At 47.2% G+C, this 26,820-nt stretch overlaps 1 protein-coding gene across 1 annotated transcript in view; it reads left to right on the forward strand.

The window, feature by feature from the left end:
- Positions 1-26,820, forward strand: part of mnd1 (meiotic nuclear divisions 1 homolog (S. cerevisiae)) — a 77,078-nt gene that overhangs the window by 39,452 nt on the left and 10,806 nt on the right. Inside the window, exons 4-5 of the mRNA XM_038792025.1 lie at positions 1,249-1,397; positions 18,131-18,205. Of these exons, the coding sequence (XP_038647953.1) occupies positions 1,249-1,397; positions 18,131-18,205 (224 nt within the window). The remainder of the gene's footprint in view (positions 1-1,248; positions 1,398-18,130; positions 18,206-26,820) is intronic.

Genomic DNA, 26,820 nt, shown 5'->3' on the forward strand with positions numbered 1-26,820 from the left:
AAAGAAATAATTGTTTCCTAGAAGAAATTCAAACCTGCTGTTTTGGAAAGGACACAGGAGCATCTAAAATCTGTCTTGAGTGATGTGTGCTGGGCCACGCATTTAAAAAGGGTTTTCTGGTTTCTGGACCTTGTTATTAAATTGGAACAGTTTAAGGGGAAATTTATTACAGGTTATATATAGAGTACTGTAGCTGTGTGAACTATTTATGTTTGTCGTTGATAAAAATGCCTACTGTGTGTGTTTATAAAAATGTTAACTAAATTCGTAGAATAAACTTTGTTTTTGATTAAAAGTGCTTAAGGCCCCTGTTGAATAACACCGGACAAGTAGGCCCTTGTGCTCCTCATAACCAAAATTTAATACACAGTTGTAGGTCAGGTGAACTCCATGATATACTTTGGAGTTTTCTAAACCCTGGCCCATAATGATATAGGGAAGTATGACAACCAGTTAGTGCACAACAAGGTCCTGCAAATTGCAATGCAAAAGATACAAAGAACAGTACAGTACAGCACAGGAGCAGACCCTTCAGCCTTTCAAGCCTGCTCCGATCATGAAGCCTGTCTAAACTAAAGCCTTCTGCACTTCCGGGGTCCGTATCCCTCTATTCCCATCCTATTCATGTATTTGTCAAGGTGCCTCTTGAACGTCGCTATCATAGTTGCTTTTTAATATTAATTACTATTAATCTCGTTGATTGATAAATGTTGTCTGGGGTTCATGAAGAGCTCATTTGCTTTTCTGCAAATAGTACACAAGATCTTGAATTGACAGGCAGGGCTCGCCCAAAAGTCAGAACCTTTGAAAACATGTCTCCCTAGATAGAGCTGCACTGGGGCTTGAACGCTTTACCTTCTGAGTCAGAGATCAGTGCGGCACCACTAAGCCAGGGCTGACACCATAGACGATAATTGGTTCCTCTAAGAGGAAAAGCAGTGTTTGCTCTTTAAATTTATCAGAGATCACTTGTGCAGCAGGACAGGAAAGTTGCCTAACTTCAAAAGTTCAATAGCACTCTACCACAAGTTAATCATGTTCTCAGTTGCCCCAGCACAATGTTGAACGACTAGTGATGTCAATGAAGCACCTTAAGCTTTTGTTTCTGGCTAGCCATAATTTAGAGGTGCTGGTGAAAATCTTGTCATACAGCTGAAGCCTTTCTGTCTTACACTAATCATGCTTAATTTTCAGTTGCTTTATTCTGAGGGGCAAGTGCAAGCTGCTGATACGTTTTTACTATTTTAGCCCTCATGTCGGTGAAGGAAGTACTACAGAGTCTAGTAGACGATGGAATGGTGGACACTGATCGAATTGGAACTTCGAATTACTTCTGGGCACTTCCAAGTAAAGCTCTTCATATCAAGACAAAGAAACTGGAGCAATTGGAGAGTCAGGTAAATGTAGTGTCAGAGATTATCAAATTATTTCTGGACTTTGTCATATATAATGGCCTTGAACTTGTCAAGAATAATTGTCACCTGTATTGAATCTCAGATGAATATTTAAGTAAAATGATTATTCAGGGGGCGACACGGTGGTGCACTGGTTAGCACTGCTGCCTCATGGCACCAAAGACCCAGGTTCGATCCCAGCCCCGGGTCACTGTCCATGTGGAGTTTGCACATTCTTCCCGTGTTTCCGTCGGTCTCACCCCCACAACCCAAAGATGTTTAGGGCAGGTGAATTGGCCACGCTAAATTCCCCCTTAATTGGAAAAAATAATTGGATACTCTTAAGTTCGTAAAATGCAGAATTTTAATTTGCTTGTCTGTTTGTAAACAGCTTGCCCATGTGCAGTGATACCAATTTATGAATACATATTATAGAAAACTGTGGGAATGAGGAAAGGATATTCAATCTCATCCAACTTGATTTTATCTCAAATTTTCAGATTGGCCTAACCATTTTTTCCTTTTTTAAACTCCAATCCCATAAAACTTGATCCTTTTGGTTTTGCTTTGAAACTTAATGCATTGGTCAAATTTGCTAATTTTTTTATCCATTCAACGGATGTGGGCTTTTCTGGCTAGACCAGCATTCATTGTCCATCCCTAATTGCATGAGAAGGTAATGGTGAGCTGTCTTCTCGAACCGTTGCAGTACATGTGGTGTAGGTGCACCCATGGTGCTGTTAGGGAGAGAGTTCCAGGATTTTGACCCAGCGACAGTGAAAGAACAATGATATAGTTTCAAGTCAGGATGGCGGGTGACTTGGAGGGGAACTCACAGGTGGTGGTGTTCCCATGTATCTGCTACCCTTATCCTTCTAGATGGTAGTGGTCATGAGTTTGAAGGGTGCTGTCTCAGGAGGCTGGGTGGGTTCCTGCAGTGTATCTTGTAGGTATACACTTGGCTGCTGGTATACATTGCTGGTGGAAGGAGTGAATGTTTATGGAAGGGATGCCAATTAAGTGGGCTGCTTTGTCCTGGATGGTGTAGTCAAGCTTTATGACTGTTGTTGGTGCTTCACTTATCTGGCATGGGGAGTATACTTTGGGTACACTCCTGACTTTTGCCTTGCTGATTATGAACTGGCTTTTGGGGAGTCAGGAGGTGTGTGACTCACTGCAAGATTCCTAACCTCTGACCTGCACTTATTGCCACAATATTTATATGGCTTGTCCAGTTGAGGTTTTAGTCAATGGTAATCCTCAGGATGTTGATAATGGAGGATTCAGTTATGGTAATGTCATTGAATGTTATGGGGCAATGGTAAAAATCTCTCTTGTTACTATGGTAATTGTCAGGCATGTGGGGTATATCATGCCACTTGTCAGCTCAAGCCTGGATATTTTCCAGGGGCACGGTTCACCAAACATAAATCAAAGTCCATTCGGGTGCAAATTATTTGATGTTTGTAAACATTACTGTTAGTTTCATAGCTGACTACTTACATCACTCAAGCTTGAAGGGAGATGAATGGAACAATGCTTTTTTAAAAAAAAAACATAATTTTTATTGGAATTTTTTGAAAAATATATATCAACAGAACCATAATAACAATAACAATAATAATAAACACCCCCCGGCACCCGTAACAACGCATATAACAAACCCCCCCACCCTCCCCAAACCCAATAAACAACAAAATAAATTAACAAGCAAATTAACTTAAACACTATCCCCCTAAACCTCCCCTCCTTCCCCCTCCTTTCCCCCCCTCTTCCCCCCCCCTTCCCCCCCTCCTTTCCCCCCTCCTTCCCCCCTCCTTTCCCCCCTCCTTTCCCCCCCTCCTTTCCCCCCCTCTTTCTCCCCTCCTTTCCCCCCCTCTCTTTCCCCCCTCTCTTTCCCCACCTCCTTTCTTTCCCCCTCCTCTCTTTCCCCCCCTCCTATCTTTTCCCCCTCCTCTCTTTCCTCCCCTCCTCTCTTTTCCCCCCTCCTCTCTTTCCCCCCCTCCTCTCTTTTCCCCCCCTCCTCTCTTTTCCCCCCCTCCTCTCTTTTCCCCCCCTCCTCTCTTTCCCCCCCTCCTCTCTTTTCCCCCCCTCCTCTCTTTCCCCCCCTCCTCTCTTTCCCCCCCCTCCTCTCTTTCCCCCCCTCCTCTCTTTCCCCCCCCTCCTCTCTTTCCCCCCCCCTCCTCCTCTCTTTTCACCCCCCCTCCTCTCTTTTCACCCCCCCTCCCCCCGGGTTGCTGCTGCTGCTGGCCTAGTACTGGCCTCGTTGAGCCAGAAAGTCGAGGAAAGGCTGCCACCTCCTAAAGAACCTTTGTACCGACCCCCTCAGGGCGAATTTGACCCTCTCCAGCTGAATGAATCCTGCCATGTCATTAATCCAGGTCTTCACGCTCGGGGGTCTCGCATCTTTCCACTGCAGCAAGATGCTCCGCCGGGCTACTAGGGACGCAAAGGCCAAAACATCGGCCTCTTTCGCCTCCTGCACTCCGGGCTCCACCCCAACCCCAAATATCTCGGGCGAGATTCTCCCAAAACGGGAGAAATCGTAAAGCTGGCGTAAAACCCGGGCGGGTTTTACGGCAGCGCGCCCCTTCCCGACCGGGGACCGATTCTGGTCCCCGGTCGGGGCTCGCAGCCCGACGCCGTAGGCTCCGGCAAGACGGGCTTAACGAAAATCGTTAAGCCCGCTTGCCGGAGTTAGCGCCGGCTGACGCGTCATATGACGTCAGCCGCGCATGCGCAGTTTGGAAGACTCCAACCCGCGCATGCGCGGGTGACGTCATCGCGTTTTTGCGCGAAACCCGCGCATGCGCGGGCCGGGTTGCCCCTCAGCCGCCCCGCGAATGGATACTGCGGGGCGGCGGAAGGACAAGTAGTGCGCGGGCATCGGGCCCGCTGCCCGCGATCGGTGCCCACCGATCGCGGGCCCATGGCACCCTTGGCACGGCCATGGTACGGCCGTGCCAATCGGTGCCATGGTTATTAATAGCGAGTTTGTGACGCCGTTTTTACGAACGGCAAGACCAGGTGTGTTTGCCGTTCGTAAAAACGGCGGAAAGGGCTGGGACTTCGGCCCACCTAACAGCTGAGAATCGCTGCCGGCCGTAAAAAAAAAACGGCGGCAGCGATTCGGGTCGGGACTTCGGCCGGGGGGGGGGGGGGGGAATAGCGGGAGGGCGGCAAAAATGTCGGGAAGGCCCTCCCGCTATTCTCCCACCCGTCGTGGGGGGCGGAGAATTTCGCCCCTCGAGTCCCCATCCTGGCTTGACCCTGGATCCCACCACCCTCGACACCGTCCTCGCCACCCCTTTCCAGAACTCCTCCAGTGCCGGGCATGCCCAGAACATATGGGCGTGGTTCGCTGGACTCCCCGAACACCTGACACACCTGTCTTCGCCCCCAAAGAACCTACTCATCCTAGATCCGGTCATATGGGCCCGGTGCAGCATCTTGAACTGGATGAGACTAAGCCTCGCACATGAAGAGGAGGAGTTCACCCTCTCCAGGGCGTCCGCCCATGTCCCCTCCTCAATCTGCTCCCCCAGCTCCACCTCCCACTTAGCCTTCAGCTCCTCTACCGACGCCTCCCCCACCTCCTGCATTACCTGGTAGATGTCAGACACCTTCCCATCCCCGACCCACACTCCGAAAGCATCCTATCCCTTACCCCCCCCCGCGGGGGCAGCAAAGGGAACCCCTCCACCTGCCGCCTCGCAAATGCCTTGACCTGAAGGTACCTGAACATATTCCCCAGGGGGAGCTCAAACTTCTCCTCCAGTTCACCAAGGCTCGCGAACCTCCTGTCAATAAATAGGTCTCCCAACTTCCTAATGCCCGCCCTGTGCCACCCCAGGAACCCGCCATCCATGTTCCCTGGGACAAACCGGTGGTTCCCCCGCAGCGGGGCCTCCACCAAGCCCCCCACTTCCCCCCTGTGTCGCCTCCACTGCCCCCAAATTTTGAGGGTAGCTGCCACCACCGGGCTCGTAGTGTACCTCGTTGGAGGGAGCGGCAGCGGCACCGTTACCAGTGCCTTCAGGCTCGTGCCTCCACAGGACGCCATCTCCATCCGTTTCCATGCTGCCCCCTCCCCATCCATTACCCACTTACATACCATCGGGACGTTAGCCGCCCAATAGTACCCCAAGAGGTTGGGCAGCGCCAGCCCCCCTCTATCCCTGCCCCGCTCCAAAAAGACCCTCCTTACCCTCGGAGTCCCGTGCGCCCAAACAAATCCCAGAATGCTGCTGTTCACCCTCCAAAAAAAGGCCCTCGGAACGAAAATGGGGAGGCACTGAAACAAAAACAAAAACCTCGGGAGCACCGTCATTTTAACGGACTGTACTCTACCCGCCAACGACAACGGCAGCATGTCCCACCTTTTAAATTCCTCCTCCATCTGCTCCACCAACCTAGTAAAATTGAGCTTGTGCAGAGTCCCCCAGCTCCTAGCCACCTGAACCCCCAGGTACCTAAAACTCCTCACTGCCCTCTTTAGCGGGAGCCTACCAATCCCCTCCTCCTGATCTCCCGGGTGTACTACAAACAGCTCACTCTTGCCCAGGTTCAATTTATAGCCCGAGAAACTCCCAAACTCAGCAAGAATCTCCATCACCTCCGGGTCTGCTACATACAACAGCAAGTCCTCCCCATCTCGCACCAAACCCCTCCACCTCCCCGACTCCCTGAAAGCCATGGCAAGAGGCTCAATTGCCAACGCAAAAAGCAAGGGGGACAGGGGGCACCCCTGCCTCGTCCCACGGTGGAGCCTGAAGTACTCGGACCTCCTCCCATTTGTCGCTACACTCTCCATCGGGGCCTCGTACAGCAACCTCACCCATTTAATAAACCCCACCCCAAACCCGAACCTCTCCAACACCTCCCACAAGTACCCCCACTCAACCCTGTCAAAGGCCTTCTCCGCATCCAATGCCACCACAATCTCCGCCTCTCCTTCTGCTGCCGGCATCATTATCACATTTAGCAGCCTTCGCACGTTAGTGTTCAGCTGCCTCCCCTTCACAAAACCCGTCTGATCTTCATATACCACCCCCGGCACCCAGTCCTCTATTCTAGTGGCCAAGATCTTCGCCAGCAACTTGGCGTCTACATTCAGCAGTGAAATTGGCCTGTATGATCCGCACTGCAAGGGGTCCTTATCACGCTTCAGGATCAGGGAAATTAGCGCCCGAGACATCTTCGGGGGCAAAACACCCCCCTCCCATGCCTCGTTGAAGGTCCTAACCAACAGGGGGCCCAGCAGGTCCGCGTATTTCTTATAAAATTCAACCGGAAACCCATCCGGTCCCGGCGCCTTCCCCGACTGCATGTGGCCAATCCCACTGACCAGCTCCTCCAACTCGATCAGCGCCCCCAGTCCTTCCACCTGCTCCTCCTGCACCCTTGGAAATCGGAGCCTGTCCAAAAAACTCTCCATTCCCCCTCCCACCGCCGGCGGCTCCGACCGGTACAGTTCCCTATAAAAGTCCCTAAAGACCTCATTGACCTCTGCCCCCTGCCGCACCACATTCCCACCCCTATCCTTCACTCCACCAATCTCCCTAGCCGCGTCCTGCTTACGAAGCTGATGCGCCAGCATCCTGCTCGCCTTCTATCTATACTCATAGACCGCTCCCTGCGCCTTCCTCCACTGTGTCTCCGCCTTTCTGGTGGTCAATAAATCAAGCTTGGCCTGCAAGCTACGCCGCTCCCCCAGCAATCCCTCCTCCGGGGCCTCCGTGTATCTCCTATCCACACTCAACAGCTCCCCCACCAGTCTCTCCTTCTCCCTCCTCTCCCCCCTCTCCCTATGGGCTCGGATGGAGATCAGCTCCCCCCTAATCACTGCCTTCAGAGCCTCCCACACCATCCCCACCTGGACCTCCCCAGTATCATTGACCTCGAGGTACCTCTTGATACATCCCCGAACCCTCCTACACACCTCCTCATCACACAACAGCCCCACATCCAGACGCCAAAGCGGGCGCTGGTCCTGCACCTCCCCCATCTCCAGATCCACCCAATGCGGAGCATGGTCCGAAATCGCAATAGCCGAATACTCGGCCTCCTCCACCCTCGGGACCAGTCCCCTACTCAAAACAAAGAAATCAATGCGGGAATAAACCCTGTGCACGTGGGAGAAAAAAAGAGTACTGCCGAGCCCTCGGCCTCCCGAACCTCCAGGGATCCACTCCTCCCATCTGGACCATAAACCCCCTCAACACCTTGGCCGCCGCCGGCCTCCTGCCTGTCCTTGAACTAGAACGATCCAGTAGGGGATCCAGCACCGTATTGAAGTCCCCCCCATGATCAAGGGATGCGGCCCAACATAAGCCTCATGAAACCAGCATCATCCCAGTTTGGGGCGTACACATTTATCAACACCACCCTCTCCCCCTGCAGCTTACCGCTCACCATCACATATCTGTCGCCACTATCAGCCACAACCTCAGACGCCTCAAACGCATCCCTCTTCGCCACCAGGATCGCCACCCCCCGGTTCTTCGAGTTGAGCCCTGAGTGGAAAACCTGCCCCACCCACCCCTTCCTCAGACGGACCTGGTCCGCCACCTTCACGTGGGTATCCTGGAGCATGGCCACGTCCTCCTTCAGACCCTTCAGATGCGAAAACACCCGGGCCCGCTTAACCGGCCCATTCAACCCCCTCACGTTCCATGTAATCAGGGGGAACCCCTCCCCCATTGACTAGCCATAGCCCATCGACTGCTCGCCCCTGGCCAGCACCCCTTCGGCCCGTTTCCCACGGCAATAGAACCTCACCCCGACCGCCCCGAACTCCTCCCTGGCCAATCCAAGCAGCAACCCGGTATTCCCCCCCCAAGGCTAGGACCCCTCCTAGCTGCGACGCTCCCTCCACTGTACTCCAGTGAGCCAGCTGACTTTTGCTGACCCCGGCAGCTCCCGCTCTAACTCCGACCCCTCCCGATGTGAGGTCCCCCCTCCTCCCCTGCATCAGCTCCTTCAGCGCGGGAAAACCGGTCTAATAGCCACGCCCCTCGCCACCAGCTCCACCCCCCTCGTCCCGCAGCGTGGGAAACCAGAGAAAAGCCCGCGTTTTCACACTGCCCCACCCCACCAACGCAGCTCCCAAACAGCAGTCCCATCCCAACCACCAACTCCGTACAAACAAAGACACAGATCAACCACAAACCCCAGTACCCCCCTTAAAACACAAAACCATAACCCACATCGTCCGAAAGCGAGAGAAAAAACAGAAACAAACAAAATAACCAGCTACAGCATAACCCCCAATCTCTAGTTCGAGTCCAACTTTTCAGCCTGCACAAAGGCCCACGCTTCCTCCGGGGACTCAAATTAGTAATGCCGGTCCTTGTAGGTGACCCACAGGCGCGCAGGCGGCAACATGCCGAACTTCACCTGCTTTCCGTGGAGCACCGCCTTCATCCAGTTAAACCCGGCTCTCCGCTTGGCCACCTCCGCACTCCAGTCCTGGTAGACACACACTACCGAATTCCTGGTAGACACGCACTACTGAATTGAATGGAACAATGCTGACAGCTGCGTGTGTGTGAAAGCTGCCAAACACAGCCTAGTTAAAATCAATATCAAAGAGAAATGAATTAATGGCTTGCTGATCAACAAACTGAGAGGGTTTAAACCCAGCTGCCTGGTTTTCTTTTTCAAGGTGCTGCTTCCTCTGCCTGAGCCAGCAGGTGTATTGCACAAATGAGTTTGGAAGCAGAGATTTTTTTCACTGCCTCTGTCTGTCTGAACTGCTCTCTTGCTTCCAGGCAGGGGTCTCTCTTCTGGCAGGTCTCTCTAATTAGGTGGCCTCTGGGAGGTCTCTCTAATTAGGGGTGCCTGGAAGGAGTCTCTTTATCTAGGGGATCGTTGGGGGGGGGGGGGGAGGTTTCTTTATTTAGGAAGTCTAGGGTGGTGTCTCTTTATTTAGGTGGTCTCTGGGCGGGTCTCATTAATTAGGTGGCTCTCGTGGGGGGGGGGGGGGGGGGGGGTCTGCTGGGGGTGGACTGGGCAGTTCTTGCATTGTGGGGGGGGGGGGCCCTCTGATGGACTTTGGGAACAATTCCCTTAAAAGAGTTAGCCCTTTAATCCACCCCGTCAGGTGCACGCTTGTCAAGACCTGCACCAATTCTCGCCCACATGTTTCCCGACCCAGAGAATATGGTTCCCAGCCTGTTAATAGGATACAAGTGGTTCTTAAAGATCCATTTGCATACTCCTGCTGGTACATGCATGAATCTCAATCCCGACGCCAGGGGAGGACCGGAGGGTGCGGTACGGTGGCACAGTGACTAGCACTGCTACCTCACAGTGCCTTGGTCCCAGGATCGATCCTGACCCCGGGTCACTGTCCGTGTGGAGTTTGCACATTCTCCCCGTGTCTGTATGGGCCTCAGCCCCACAACCCAAGGATGTGCAGGGTAGGTGGATTTGCCACTCTAAATTTCCACTTAATTAGGAAAAAAAAGAATTGGGTACTCTGAATTTTAAAACATAGAAAAATAAAAAAACAAGGGGGGAGGACCAATCCCATTTTTCCCCGATGCTGGATTCTTTGCCCAAATCGTCCTACCAGTGTCGAGAAGCAGAGAATCCAGCCTGTTGTGTTTAAACTTAAGCAAGTCATAGGATTTGAGTAGAATAGGGATGATGTAATTAATGGGAGGAGCCAGATCTGTATCAGGTCTCCAGCAGGCAATTTAGTTTAGTGTTTCTGGAAGCTGTGAGCTGAACAACAGCTGTTACAGATGACTGATAGATTCACTATCAATCTGATCGGCAGGGTCCTGCAGGGTATTTACTGAAAGGATCTCTCTCTCTCTCTCTCTAAGCAGTCTCTAAAAAGATCTCACTATCCAAAGATAAGCAACTAATCCTGTATTTGCTAACTTATTTAAAAATGGGTTTTGACCTGTGATGGACTTTGCTTGATTGGAGATTAAGAAGGTAGCAGTTAGGAGTTAAAGTGATTCATTTTATTGTTAAGCATTGTTTAACTGGTAATTGTAAGCTATATTTCTGGGATGATAATGTAGTTTGATACTGTTGCTCGCTCTACTGTTAGTGTGATTAACACGCCTCCAATAAAGGACATGTGCTTAACACTGGTTTGGCTCTGTATCTGTATCTATGCTCTGGAGTCGCCAGGTGCCGTAAGAGACACCGTCACAAGTGATCAAGTTCAAAGCAATAAATCTAAACACCGATCAGTAAGTCCAAACAATTAGTGTTTATTATAACAAATATAATAAATACTCATGCACACGCTAAAAATAATACTTATTCCTACTATTAAACGACTAAATACTTATCTAGAAAGGATTAGGCAAGGTCAGGGGGCAAGGCCTTCGTCCCGTTCTTGGTCTGCAACTTCTGGTTATTAAAGTCGGCAAGAGTATAAGCAATGCTTGGGTCACGTGGCGATCGTTGTTTTGGCACTTACTGATAGATGGCTGATGCTCAACGGCCGGTGATGAAAGACAGGATCTGGAGGCTGGAGTCGGAGGCCGGAGTCAGGATGCAACAGCCTAGGCCGGAGTCAGGAAGCAACAGACCGAATCATGTGTGGGACCTTCTTTTTATAGGTCCCAGGAGGTCCAGGCCCCCTTGGGGCGGTTCCCTCATCGATTGGGTCTTTCCCGATCGATACGTTTTGAACTCCCCTATCCTGGGGTCGTTTCTCAATGGCTGGGGTGGTTCCTAGGGGGTCATTGTTCTGGTTTCTCTGGCGCCATCCTGGCTGGGTAGCTAAAGAAAAGTATCGATTGATACTTAAAATGTTTCTATTGTATCTGGGACTGGGCCGGTATCACCTCATTAGTATGCAGATCGCTTTCCTATTTGCACCTTTGGCTGAGTTTCTGCAACTGCCTTGAAACCGGTTTTGTATGTGCAAAATGCTAAATGCTTCTGCAAGCTGTGTGTCCTTACTATGGCTGTTTTTCCCTGTATTCTTTGCGGTTCTCCATTTTGTAGACTGATGTCCATCTTAGAGGGCTACAATACTGTGTTAATAATAAAGTTTGTTTTAATATACCATATCTCTATTTGTGTGTGGAATCACTCCTGCAGCAAAGTATCCTCGCCTCACAGTTTAACAAAAAGTGGTTTGGGATTGTGTCCTGTATCCTAGCAAATGTTGGGATCTGGTCTGGTATCGTAATATCATCGATGAAGCAGCTGAAGATGGTCGGGCATCTCCTGAGGACACTCTCCTGAGGAACTTGTGCAACAATATCCTGGAGCCATCCAACCAGCACAATCATCTTCCTCTGTGCCAACCAATGGTGATTTTCCCCCTTGATTTCCATTGACTCCAGTTTTGCTAGGGCTCCGGGATGCCACATCTGGCCAAATGCGCCCTTGATATCAAGGGCAGTCACTCACTCCCACCTCTGGATTTCAGCTCTTTCATCCATGTTGGAACCAAGGCTCTAATGATGTCAAGTGCTGAGTGGCCCTGACGGAATCCAAACTAAGTATCCAGGAGCAGGTTATTGCTAAGCAAGTGCCACTTGATAATACTGTTGTTGACCCTTCCATCACTTTATTGATGATCAAGAGTAAGCTGATGGGGCAGAAATAGGCAGAGTTAGATTTGTCTTGCTTTTGTGGCCCTTCAACACCCTTCATTGAACCAGGGTTTGTCCCCTGGCTTGGTGGTAATGATAGAGTGGGGGATATACCAGGCCATGATGTTATAAATTGTAGTTGAGTACAATTCTGCTGCTGCTGACTGCTCACAGTGCCTCATGGATGCCCAGTTTTGAGTTGCCAGATCTGTTTGTAGTCTATTCCTTTTAGCATGGCAGTAGTGCTACACAACGCGATGGAGGGAATCCTCAATTAGAAGACAGGACTTTATCTTCGCCCGGCCTGTGCAGTGGTCACTGATATTATCATGGGCAGATGCATCTGCGGCAGGCAGGTGGGAGAGAATGAGGTCAAGTATGTTTTTCCCTCTTGTTTTTTTCCCCATGATATCAAGAAACAGCTGAAGGCACTGGATACTGCAACGACAATGGGCCCTGGCAGTATTCCAGCAATAGTACTGAAGACTTGTGCCCCAGAACTTGCCACACCCCTAGCCAAACTGTTCATTACAGCTACAACACTGGCAGCTACCCAGAAATGTGGAAAATTGCCCAAGTATGTCCTGCCCACAAAAAGCAGGAAAAATCCAACTCTGCCTATTTCCGCCCCATCGGTCTACTCTCGATCATTAATAAAGTGATGGAAGGGGTCATCAGCAGTGCTATCAAGAGGGACGCTCAACAATAACCAGCTCCTGGTGTTCAGTTTGGGCTCCACCAGGGCCACTCGGCTCCTGACCTCATTATAGCCTTGGTTCAAACATAGGCAAAATTGCAGAACGCGAGAGGTGAGGTGTGTGTGATGCCCTTGATATCAAAGCCACATTTTGACAGAGTGTGGCGTCACGGAGCCTTAGCTAAACTGGTGTCAATGGGAATCAGGGGAAAACTCTTTGTTGGTTGGAGTCATACTGGCACGAAGAAAGATGGCCGTGGTTGTTGGTGGTCAGTTATCTCAGCTCCAGGACATCACTGCAGGATTTCCTCAGGAGATTGTCCTAGGCCTAACCATCTTCAGATACTTCATTAATGACCTTCCTTCAAGCATAAGGTCAGAAGTGAGGATGTTCGCTGACGATTGCACAATTTTCAGCACCATTCGCGACTCCTTTGATACCGAAGCAGTCCATGTTCAAATGCAACAAGACCTGGACGATATCCAGGCCTGGGCTGACAAGTGACAAGTAATATTCGTACTACACAACTGCCAGGCAATGGCCATCTCCATTAAAAGATACTAACCACCTCCCCTTGACATTCAGTGACATTACTGTCACTGATTCCCCCACTATCAACATCCTGCTCTGTTTTGAATTGACCAGAAACTAAACTGGGCCAGCCATATAAATATTGGGGCTGCCAGAGCAATCAGAGGCTGGGAACTTTATGGAGAGTACTTCACCTCCTGATTCTCCAAAACTTGTCCACCATCTTCAAGACTCAAGTCAAGAGTGTGCTGGAGTACTCCCCACTTGCCTGGTTGAATGTAGCCCCAGCAGCAAGAAACTTGACATGATCTTAGACAAAGCAGCCCACTTGATTGGCACCCCGTCCACCATCTTAAACATTTACTCCCTCCACCACCGACGCACTGTGGCAGCAGTGAGTACCTTACCATTTGCAAGATTCACTGCAACAACTCACTAATGCTCCTTTGGCAGTATCTGGCAAATCCATGACTACTGACACCTAGAAGAACAAGGGCAACAGATGTGTGGGAATACCACCTTCTAACAAGTTCCCCTCCAATTCATACACCATCCTGACTTGGAACCATTTTGCCATTTCTTCGCTTTGCTGGGTCAAAATCCAGGAACTCCCTCCCCAACATCACTGTGGGGTGTGGGTATACCTACACCACATGGACTGCAAAAAGGCCACTCACCACCACCTTCTCAATGGCAATTAGGGACAGGCACTAAATACTGGCCTCATAAATTAAATGAAAATGTCATACATTATCTTGACTGGGAACTATATCACCAATCCTTCACTGTCACTGGGTTAAAGTCCTGGAACTGTCTTCCTAACCATACTGTAGTGTTATGGGAGCGGCGTTTTCAGAACCCCAAAATGTATCATGGAGTTCAACCAACCTCTCCCTTTAATGTATTGTTGCTTTTGAAGCACACGGCTTGGTCTCCAGGTGTGGTATTACAATTATGGACATGTGGGTTTTTAAACACAAAACAATGTTTATTCCATGAATTCAACTGAACCTTTTATCCCTTAACCCCCCTTACTTCAAAGATAACCCCGAAAATAATACAACACTAAATAATCCCTCAAAATGTTCCTTCAAACCTCCAAAAGACTTAACACCTTTAAACAGAAACACATCAGGTTAAAGACATTACTATTATGAGTTTAAATCACCCAAATGATTCAGAGATAGTCTTTTCTGGCAGAGATAGTCTTTTCTGGCAGAGATCACAGCAGATCCAGCTTGCTGCAAACACAGACACACCCAAGCTCTTTTCCTCAAAACTGAAACTAAAACTCCCAAATAGCAGAAGTGAGCTCAGCTCAGCTCCCCCCTCTGACATCACTTCAGTAATATGAGCTGATCCATTTCTTAAAGGTACATTGCTTAAACATCCATTTCTTAAAGGTACTCTCACATGACAATGGGAGCTCTGACAACATGTGGACTACAGCAGTTCAAGACAGCCGCTCGCCACCACCTTCCCGAGCACAATTGGGGATGTGCAATCAAGGCTGGCCGAGCCTGTGACACTTGCATCCCATGAATGAATAAATAAATATATTATGACATTTATTGGTGTTATCAATATTCTGCATGATTGATTAATTTTTCTGTTCACCAGTGTGCAGTTTTCTTCCAGCATATATTGAGTTGTTGGCCTCGACACTTCCTCTGCTATGTTTTGAATTTCTTCGAAGCATTTCATATTTTTATTTGAAACACTTCCCATTGTATATCAATATGGTTACCATTGACCAGAAACCAAACTGGACTAGCCATATAAATACTGTGGCTACAAGAGCAAGTCAGAGGCTATGAATTCTGCGGCGAGTAACTCATCTCCTGACTCCCCAAAGCCTGTTCCCCACCTATGAGGCACAAGTCAAGAAAGTGATGGAATGCTCCCCACTTGCCTGGATGAGTGCAGCTCCAACAACACTCAATAAGCTCAACATCATCCAGGACAAAGCAGCCTGCTTGATTGGCACCCCTTCCAGAAACATTCACTCCCTTCACCACCAACACAGAGTAGCAACAGCGAGCACCATCTTCAAATGTATTGCAAGAACTCAGCTTAGACAGCACCTTCCAAACCCACTACCATCTAGAAGGACAAGGGCAGCAAGTAAGTGGGAACACCACCAGCTGGAAGTTCCCCCCCAAGTCATTCCATCCTGACTTGAAAATATATTACCGTTCCTTCACTGTCATGGTGTCAACATTCTGGAACTCTTTCCCTAACAGCACAGTAGGTGGTGTATCTACACCACATGGACTTCACCGGTTCAAGAATCTAATAATCTTTTATTATTGTCACAAGTAGGCTTACATTAACACTGCAATGAAGTTACTGTGAAAACCGTCTAGTCGCCACACTCTAGTCGCCCCTGTTCAGGTACACTGAGGGAGAATTCCAAATTACCTAACAGCACGTCTTTTGGGACTTGTGGGAGGAAACCTGAGCACCCAGAAGAAACCCACGCAGACACGGGGAGAACGTGCAGACGCCCCACACAGACAGTGACCCAAGCCGAGAATCGAACCCGGGTCCCTGGCGCTGTGAAGCAAAAGTGCTACCCAGTGTGCGACCATGCCGCCAGGAAGCTCACCACCGCCTTCTCAAGGGCAATTAGGGATGGGCAACAAACGCTGGCCTAACCAGCGAAACCCACATCCTGTAAAAATTAATTTTTTAAAATCTGAATATCTTTGGTTAATGAGGGCTTTTCTATCACATTCTTTTGCGATTAACTATGGGCAATAATCCCAAAATGACATGCACAGGAAAGTTTTCATTTCTTGATGCAGAACTGGTAAACTACAATGCATTTGCAGTGAATCAAAATGCTAAAGACCGGCAACAGTTTTCTGACGCTGTGGACTTTCAGCCTTTGCACTTCAGATGTTACTGCATGCCAGTGTTCGTGGCCTGTTAGTTTTAGGCAGTATTCTTATCTGCTTGGGAATGAACTGGGTGTGTTTGAAAATTTCTTGCAACTTTTAACTCAAGACATGCTGCAGTTTAGTGATACAATTTCCCACCACGAGGTGTCATATGATGATGGATTGTAATCTGTGACACCCAGTGGTGGCAAGTTGATGAATATCAACACTGGCAGCGGTAAAACCTGTTTTAAAGAGAAGTACACAAAAATATTATTTTCTAATACTGTCATTTTGGATTGAGATGGAATAAGTTTTTTTTTAAACTTAGAATTTGGTAATGTGTTGTATAATTCCTTATACGTGACTAATTTTTCTGATTAAACACCATTACAGTGATAGTGTGTGTTCTTTAAAGTGAAGTTAATGAATGAGGATGTATTAACACAGTATGCCTTCAGGGTGTGCTCTTAGCTGTGGTGCTGGAGTGCTTGGCTGAGACAAGGAGTGGAAACCAATTGGTGTGGTCAACTTGCATACTTTCTGTTGGGTAGAGCACTATTATAAAGGCCTAGTATCTTGGTTCCAAAATAATATATATGAGTGGGGAGCCATTAAGATTACATTTTTGAAGCGAGATATAATTCTGTCTCTGCACGCGTGTATGGTTTATTATTGGTTATTGATTGACAGGTGATTGATAAAGTACACACAAGATATTTGCTACATTAACTTTCTATTCTGTGCCTTTGTAAGGGACATCAGTAATTTTGCTAAGATAAATATCACATCTAAAATAAAGTTGGTGATCTAAAACAGTTTTAACTCTTGTTCAACATATAAAACCATAATTAGTTAAAAAAAAAGTTTACAACCTTTTAGTGTGATACAGAGGCATTTCCATTTCACTGTGTTGATGGTGCAGTAGTAATGCAACTACAGCCTAAATTTGATGTAGAAATAAACATCGATTTCAGGGGATCATTCAATATTACTCTAGCTTTCCCCATTGAATACTGTATTCTGCTTTGGAAATAGCATTGTTATTTATAAAAACTTTTTTTTAATTGCAAGGGAAGTTAGTTTTCTATAGTTGACATCAGTCTGTGTTGAGATGGGGGCGGGATTCTCCGATCGCCGATGATGAAATCGCATTCGATGATCAGCCGGAGAATCCCCGTTTGTGAAGAAATCGGAGGGAGGGGGGTGCCGCTTTCACGATGTCCCGCCCCCTCCAAAGCGGCGTACTCTTGGAGCATCAGGATGTTGCCTGATACCGTCTCCCGACCGGCCGAATTACGAACTGTATGGGTCTCTCATGCTACTTTTTGTCGTGACTCGGCTTGGCAGCTGGGAGTTTGGCAGGGGCTGGGCCGCCATAGTCGGGGGAGAGCTAATCTGCGGGGAGTTTGGTAGGGGTTGTGGGCACTGTTGGGGGGTGGTCCGGGGGTCGGGAGCCTGGCCAAAGAGTGGCACTATTTGGCAGGCTGAGTCTGTGAGCGGCCGGCGCCGTGTTGCACGGCGCGGCCATTGCAGGTCGAGACCATGCGCATCCATGGACCCGGTAATTCTCTGGCGTATTGGCAGCTAGAACCGGGTGCTCTACGCTGCCTGCCCGCTAGCCCCCCGCCAAACAGAGGATCGGTTGCCGTTTTACGCTGATTTTTCAGTCGTAAAACGCCACCGTTCCCAACTGGCATCAGGACATGGTCTGAAAATCGGAGAATGCAACCCAGGAATTGCCTTTGCTCTGGAGGATGTTCCTGGAGTAATGAATGGTTTTGAAAGATGCATGATAATGCCCAAATGTTGGCAAGATCCAGTGTTTGATGCATAAACTTGAGTGGCTGATTCAGTCAAGCCTGTCCCTTTTGAATAATCTTCTTTGGCACAGATTCCATTTTGTCTCATCATAACTCATAATGTTATATAAAGCAAGCAATCAATTGTATCCGTAAAGCTTGTGAATCTTGAATTCTACATTTATGCATAAACTCATACTACTTTCTAAATTTGCTTTCTGAATTTTATTTCCCCTTTTCCCTTTGCAGATCAATCAAGGAACCCAAAAGAAACAAAGTTTACAGCAAAGTATTGAGAAAGCCAAAGTGGGACGCCAGAATACAGTAAGAATTTTTATGTTGGAACTTGGGTCTACCTGGGCAAAAATGACGAGATTGGCAAATGTGGGTTTTCCTAATTGGATATACTTATTTTCAACAATAAAAAACTACTTGAATACTTATTTGAGAATTTATAGCTTGGCATTATTATAACAAGTTTAAAATGTCTATTTTTTGAAAGGACTGCCTTGTATCTCCGTATCAGAGAGATTACATATCTTGCTTAATATGTTATGTCGTGTTCAAAGCAAATTGACTAAGAAATATCACAAATGACATTGACGTGCTGTTTAGCACTGATAACAGCACTGAAGACAGTCATTTCTGTTTTATAGATGGTTAGCTTTGTTTTGCAGGTTCTATCGGGAAAACCATCAGGTCATTTCTGTGCCACTGTGCACCTCTTGACAGGCAGTGCTGTGTAATTGGGAGTTTTCTTTTGTGTCATCTATCTCTCCTAATTCAGTAGGGTAGAACTAAGGTCTTCTATAACATTTGTTCAGTAAATAACAACTTTGTCACGTAGTTACCAAGTGGGACAAATGGAAGATTCTGAAAATATCATTTCATGTATAAACTTTGCACCAAAGTTGTTGGTCAAACTAAGAGTAATTCATTAGAGTTTAAAGATACTTTATTTTGTGCTTGAATACATAAGTTAAGTCAAAAACCTGACCTCTAAACCTGCAGGTTTTTCATTTTGCTTCTGATTTTATTAATAAAGTTTTATAGTTGTAGTTAAGATATACAGTGTCCAATTGTTTGTCTGTTGGAGTAGTCCATCGTCACAGTTTCCAGTGTTGATATTGACACTAAATGGGGTTAACTGTTTGCCTAGCCACTGTGCCTCCCCAATTACTTTCCATACATGATCGCCTATGGTTTCATATGAAGTGTGCCCCTCCTGCTTAAATGGGCCTTCTGGCTGGATGCACTTAATACTCTAGCGAGCCTCTTAACTGTAATTGTGGGCACAGGATAGTTATTTACTCTTAGCCCCATACCACCTAGAATTGTGAAAGTTTTGCTGGAATAAGAAGCTAACCAGGATTTCCACAGTTTTGAACGGTAGTTTGTGCTTGCTCTGTGTATGCAATTTTGATTGAAAAATTGCTGCCATGCATATTCGACTGATTCTAATACTCGCAGTGCATTGGTAATTGAAAAGAGCACTGAAATGCTGAATTGATATAACCGTACTTTATTTTCAGCATCTAATTAAAATCATATATAAATACAGTTTTAGTAGGCCTACACTGAATTATAGTTTCTTAGGAAAATTTAATGTGCTGTAAAATCCACCCTGTTAAAGGTAGGTTGTAAAAATTATCTATACTTAATTTAAGTTTGCCTCTGGTAGTTGCCTGTACGAATGTTAAGATGTATATGTATGAAGTTTTAGAAATATATATATTTTCCCTCTGGTTTACATAAGGTTTTTGATATTTGTGCTTTGTCCTGTGGGTATTATTGTACATCTTACAGACTTGTGTTCTTCTTGAGTTCTCTACCCAAAGCAAGTCCAACCCACAGCACTGCAATCTCCACCACAGGTAGGGCAAGGAGGTAGGTTCCGAATCTACCACAGCTGGAACTCTTATGCTGTTGACACCAACCTGGTCAACACTGGCTGTCCAACCAACTGAGTAACTCGCCCCCAAGGACTCTTTGAGTTGCTGTAACTACATGTATGTTGTAGCCTGGAGCTATGGCTAGTGATGGTAGAGGCTCCAATTTCTTTCCATCACATGGCTGACCAGGAATGTCCCCCACTCTTACTGCTGCCATTGGTTTAAGTTGGAAGAATTTGAAAGTTGTCACTCAAAATGTTTGGCCGCATCACAAACGCATTTTCCATGGCCATCAAGTCCTGGAGTGGAGACTTGAACCTGGAGCTTCTGGCTCAGAAGCAGGTACGCTACCCTTAGAAAACCCCCAATAATGAAACTTCCTTCTTTGTACATAGAAACAGTTCAGTGTGATTGATTTCAAGTGCTTGGTTTGATATGGGAAACTTATTATGCGATGAACCACAGGTACAAATTCACGTTGTACCACTCCATGGGTAGTGTATTATTATCCTGTGATTCTTAAAGTCTTTTGTTTGAAAGACTCTTTTTAAAATGAATTAGAGTAATCACTTTATGATTACTAATATGAAATGCTACATGTAAAGGGTGTACAAATAATGCTTTTAAGGAAACTAGATATCAGTGAGATGGGTGTGTCTGCTTGTCCTGCAGAGTCTGTTTATCCTTGATGTGATGTTTGACAATGACGCTCGTAAATCATTTAATACAAACATCAAACATTTCTTGCTTTTTCAATGAAAAGTGGATGGATTTACAGAATATGGTCTTCAAAATACCTCTAAAAATCCCATACAATCAAATTTTGATTACTCTGATAAAGCAGTGACCCTGCAGAACATTTAGAGCCAAACTGAAGGAATGTTTGAGACCAGTTTGACGGCTTTGTGTGTTTTGTTGAGTGACAGTAAAGTAGGCTGCAGACTCTTGTAACATTTACCATATCACTTCGCACAGGCCTTTTAACAAATGAGCTCAATGCCTTAAGCAATGGCAGTCACTTCTGAGTGGCTCATTGGGAGGAAGATGCAATCCAAGCCTTGCTGATGGTGCCCTGGGCGGTCACCTCATCTGTTATGATCTCCTTTAAACCTAAATTTCTGTGATCTAATGAGACTTCCAAATGGGTGGGGTAAATGTACTTACTGCACAAACCTTCCCTTGTTTTCACCTGCATCCTGTCATGTTTAAATGGATTTCATCAAGGACAGAGTATATTAGTTTGTCTATCAAATAAACGGTTTGAGTTTCCAGGGCTGCTCAAGATAGTCTGCTTGCCCAACCTATACATTGAATGGCTTATAGCTGTTTGGTGTGTAACATTTCAAATACAAGAAAGCATTTTGTGTCCCAGTAAAGCCAATCAAAAACATTCAGTGCTCAAGTTTACTGTAGTCAAAACAGATGTAACATACATCTTTGACAAAAATGGTGACAACATGACATACAACACTTTTGACATTGCTGATGGAGAAAAGTAATTGAATATTTTTGTTTCAATTCCTCCCCTACAAGTACAAAGTTAATTGTGTTCTCTTAAATATCTGGATAATGCTATATTCATGTGGCAGGAATCATAGCCTAGAACTAAGACTCAGATCACTGGAAGCTTTCAATTTACTGAGGATAACATCGAGAAATAGTGGACCGGCATGTAATTATTGGATAATGCAATGATGTTTTAAGACTATTTTCGAAGGAATATGTTCCATTGCTGAAATTTATTTGTTATAAGTAACGTTTGGATTTTGTCAAGTCTTAATCTTTGGAAGTCTCGCTTCACTGGCATATCGGAACATGTTTATTAAATTATTGCAAAATGGTATTTTCAAGAACTTTTTGGCATGTCACTAGGAAGCTGCAAGATCTGCCAGCATGTTGTAACTGGTAATGAATTGGCAGGTAAACAAGTATGGTTTGGCTGAATTTAAAGCTGCACAGTGTACTTTCTTTGCTAAATTTTTGGATTGTATTGACAATATGTGCTTAGAAAAAGTAGCCTCAACATTTACAATAAGTTTTTTTTGTAATAATTGAGTCAAATTAACTTGTAGACTCTAATGCAAAAGGAAACCATTGTGGATGTTGGAAACCTAAAATTAAAACAAAAAATGCCATAAATACTCAGCAGATCAGGCATCATCTATGGACAGAGACCCTGAATTAACATTTCAGGACCTGTTTGCTGATCTACACTGGTTTCGAGTTAAGCACTACCTCCATATTAAAATAACCATTCTTCTTTTCAAATGCCTTGATGGCCTGGCCCCTCCTTATTTCTGTAATATCCTTCAGCCCTACAGCTGTCCAAGATACCTGCACTCCTCTAATTTAAGAACATAAGAGCAGGATTAGGCAATCAGTCCCTCGAGCCTGCTAAATCATGCTGATTGTTGACCTCAATGCCATTTTCCTGCACTATTCCCTCATCCCTTGTTTTTAGTATCGAGAAATCTGTCGATCTCTGTCTTGAACATGATCAATGACTGCGTTTCCACAGCCTATTAGGTTAGAGAATTACAAAGATTCACTACTCTCTGAGTGAAGAAATTCCTCATCCTTTCAGTCCTAATTGATAAGATTTGGTGCCTTTTACCATCTTTAGATTGGGAAGTCAGGTCCGACTGGGTAATAATAATAATCACTTATTGTCACAAGTAGGCTTCAATGAAGTTACTGTGAAAAGCCCCTAGTCGCCACATTCCAGCACCTGTTCGGGGAGGCTGGTACGGGAATTGAACCCGCACTGCTGGTCTTGTTCTGCATTACAAGCCAGCTGTTTAGCCCACTGTGCTAAAGGGCAGCACATGAACAGTTAGACTTTTTTACGTCCTTTAAGCCGGAAACCGGCTCTGCGCACATGCGCAGAAGGAATGAAAGCAGAGAACACGAGTTAAAATCCCTCCATGGCAGCTGGTGGAATTTGAATTCCATTCATAAATAGGGAATGTAAAGCTAGTCTCAGTAATGGGAGCCATTAAACTGTAATCGATTGTTGTAAAAACAATTGGTTTACTAATGTGCTGCGCAGAAGGAAATCTGCCATCTTTACCTGGTTTAGCCAGACCCACAGCAATGTGGCTGACTCTTAATTGCCTTCTGCAATGGCATGGTCAGCCCTCCGTTCAAGGGCAAGAAATCCCTACTTAAATGCAACAAATGTTGCTCTTACCAGCGACACCCATATCCCAAAATTGAGAGGAGGTGTCCCAGGTAGTAGGGCATTGGGAGGGTGACAGAGAGAAGAATCCAAACCAAGAAGAAGGTTCCAAACCAGGGTGTGAGACAGTAAGAGGTCCCAGAAGAAAGTCCCAGGCAGGGACAAAGACAAGGGGCGGGATTCTCCGACCCCCCGCCGGGTCGGAGAATCAGCGGGCAGCGTGAATCCCGACCTGCCGCTCCGACACCGGTTGCTGAATTCTCTGGCAGCGGATTTTCGGCGGGGGCGGGGATCCCGCTGCGCCGGGCGGGGGCCGCTGCCCCCCCCCCCCCCCCCCCCCCAGGCAGTTCTCCGGGCCCCGATGGGCCAAGCGGCTATCTGTTTTCGCCGGCGTTAAATAGGCAAGGCCCACATTGGAGGGTGGTTCGCAGAGTCCGCAGGGGGATGGGGGTGGGCGGGAGGATCCGGCCCCGGGGCCCAGCGATCTGCGGACGGGCCTGTGCCGTGGGGGCATTCTTTCCCTCCGGGCCTGCCTCTGTAAGGCTCCGTGATGGCCTTCGGGGAGAAGAAACCCCCTGCGCATGCGCTTGAAACACGTCAACGGTTCTGCGCATGCGCTAGAACACGCTGGCGGTCCTGCGTATGCGGCAACTTGCGCTGGCCAATGTTTTTCATGTATGGAATGATCTGCCTAGACTGTACGCAGAACAATACTTTTCACTGCACCTCAGTACAGGAGTAAAGGCGCTGTTGTGGTTTCTTGCTCGTAGCATCGGCGTGGATGGGCCAGGACAGATTGTTGGTGATGTGCACACCTGGGAATTTGAAGTTGCCAACCATCTCCACCTCGGCACCATTGATTCAGGCAGGGGTATGCACGATACTTCGCTTTCTGAAGTCAAAGACCAGCTCCTTAGTTTTGCTGACATTAAGTGAGAGATTGTTGTCGTTACACCACACCACGAGGTTCTCTGTCTCTCTCCTGTACTCTGGCTCATCATTGTTTGAGGTCCGACCCGGACTAAAGTCATGTCATCAGCAAACATGTGGATGGAGCTGGACCCAAATTTTGCCACACAGTTGTGTGTGTATAGGGAATATAGTAGGGGGTTAAGCACACAGCCTTGCAGGACCCCAGTATTAAGGACTATCATGGAGAAGGTGTTGTTTATCCTTACTGATTGTGGTCTGTGGGTCAGGAGGTTCAGGATCCAGTTGCAGAGGGTGAAGCAAAGTCCTAGGTTTTGGAGATTTGATATGTGCTTGGCTGGGATTATGGTGTTGATGGCGAAGCTTTAGTCAGTGAATAGAAGTCTGACTTGGGAGTCCCTTTTGTCAAGATGCTCCAGGGATGAGTGTAGGGCTAGGGAGATAGCATTTGCTGTGGACCGGTTGTGGCAGTATGCGAATTGCAGTGGATCAAGGCATTCTGGGAGTATGGAGTTGATGTGTCTCATGACTAACCTCCCAAAGCACTTCATAATGATAGATGTCAAGGCCACCAGGCGGTAGTCTTTAAGGCACGTTGCCTGGTTCTTCCTTTGCACTGGTATGCTGGTGGCCTTCTTGAAGCAGATGGGAATCTCAGAACAGAATAAGAAGAGGTTGAAGATGTCCGTGAATACACCCGCTAGTTGGTCCGTGCAGGATCTGAGTGCACAATGAGGACTCCATCAAGACCCATTGCTTTCCAAGGATTCACTTTCAAGAAGGCTGATCTGACTTCGGAGGCTGTGACGATAGTTACGGGTGTGGCTGAGGCTGCTGGGGCAGTTGACAATGGTTTGTTGGTTTCCTGCTCGATCCCTGAACCTTCCTCCTCTACCCTAGGGAACTACAACATGCCTACCTCATACCCTCCTCCTCAGGCAGAGACTCCGACTTCTGCAGCCTCCTGTAGAAGGCCTCAAATGCCTCATACACCCCCTCTGGGTCCAACACCACCTTGTCCCTCTCGCCCCTCGCCCTACTAATCTCCCTTGCCTCTACCTGCTTCCTCAACTGATGGGCCAGCACCTTGCTTGCTTTTACACCGTACTCGTACACCACCCCTCTGGTCCTCTGTAATTGCCCTCCTGCCTTCCCCGTAGACACCAACCCGAGCTCCATCTGGAGCCTCTGTCTCTCCTTAACAACCCTTCCTTTGGTGCCAATGAGTACCTCCAATCCACCATCAAACTCTCGTTTATGAGCCTTGCTCGCTTCTCCTTCCATCCTCTGCCTATGTGCCCGGATCAAAATACATTTGCCCCTAACTACCGCCCTAAGTGTCTCCCACAGCATGGAGGCCGAGACCTTCCCTGTGTCATTCCGCTTCACATACCCTCGAATGGCGGCCCTCACCCTCTTGCACATCCCTTCATCCACCAACAACCCCGCATCCAACCTCCACTCCGGCTGTTAGACCTCCCGCTGTGCCACCCGCAAATCCACCCAGTGCAGCATGTGGTAAAAAATCCCGATCGCCGAATACTCCAAATTAGCCACCCGCGCCAGCAGCGTCTTGTCCATCACAAAGAAATCAATCCGGGAGTACACTCGGTGCCCATATGAGAAGTACGAGAACACCTTTGTCCTCGGCCTTCCAAACCTCCACGGGTCCACCACCCCCCAACCAACCGCTGCCGACACCTTCAACGACTTAAGACTCGACCGGTCCAGCCTTGGATCCAGAACCGATTTATTAAAAACAAATTAAAAGATGGCCTGCGAGATTCTCTGTCAGCGGGAGCCTCCGACGGCATGGGATGGCTACAATGGGAAACCCCATTGGCCGGCAGACAGAACGGAAGATCCCACTGCCGGCGGGGGAGCGTCATGGCGGGAAACAGGGCTGGCGGGACAGAGAATCACGCCCAAGATCTATCAAGCCCGTTTTTACGCTGGGATTTGATACACACAGTGATTAGCACTGCTGTATCACAACGCTAGGTTTAATTCTGGCCTTGGGTGACTGTGGAGAATTTTCACATTCTCCTCGTGTCTGTCTGGGTTTCCTCCAGGTATTCTGGCTTCCTCCCGCAATCCAAAAATGCTCAGGTTAGATAGATTTGCCATGCTAAATTGCCCCTTTAGTCCAGGGATGTGTAAATTAGATGGGGTTACGGGGATTGTGCAGGGAAGTGAGCTTGCGTGGGGTGCTCTTTCAGATTGTTGGTAAAGACTCATTGGGCCAAATGGCTTCCTGCACTGTCAGGATTCTGTGACAAGTCCAGTATTAACATCAGCTAGATCACAACAGACGGTATGTTCACTTTCTGTGCCTTCTTTGCCTTATGATTCAGAGTAAGCCTCATCTCTCAAGTATGTGTTGCACTTGCTTTCAACGAGAATATGAATTTGCACATTCTCCCCGTGTCTGCATGGGTCTGATCCCCAGAATTGAAAAATGTGCAGGGTAGGTGGATTGGCCACACTAAATTGCCCCTTAATTAGATAAAAAAGAATTGGATACTTTAAATTATAAAAAACATAAAATAAATAAATGCCAATGTTGATTATAGTAGTATAAACTCCTCAATCCTGATTTTCATTTGGGTTTAACTAGTGACTTTATAAAATAAATAAATGCCAATGTTGATTATAGTAGTATAAACTCCTCAATCCTGATTTTCATTTGGGTTTAACTAGTGACTTTATAAATGCCAGAAGCATCCAGTAGGGGCTAAAGTGCAATTATTAGATTTTGCCTCCACTAAGTAAAAGTGGTATAAAATATTTCAGTGTGGTTAATAATTTGCAGTGCATTCAATAAGAATAACATTATGCATGCCTTGGTCTTTCATCACATGCATTTTCACAGTTAATCACAATATAGTTCTTTTGTGTTTCATATGTTTTTGATAGAGCCATTTTGTATCTATTTGTAT

The sequence above is a fragment of the Scyliorhinus canicula genome, chromosome 3 (assembly GCF_902713615.1).
Source record: "Scyliorhinus canicula chromosome 3, sScyCan1.1, whole genome shotgun sequence".
Classification (NCBI taxonomy): domain Eukaryota; kingdom Metazoa; phylum Chordata; class Chondrichthyes; order Carcharhiniformes; family Scyliorhinidae; genus Scyliorhinus; species Scyliorhinus canicula.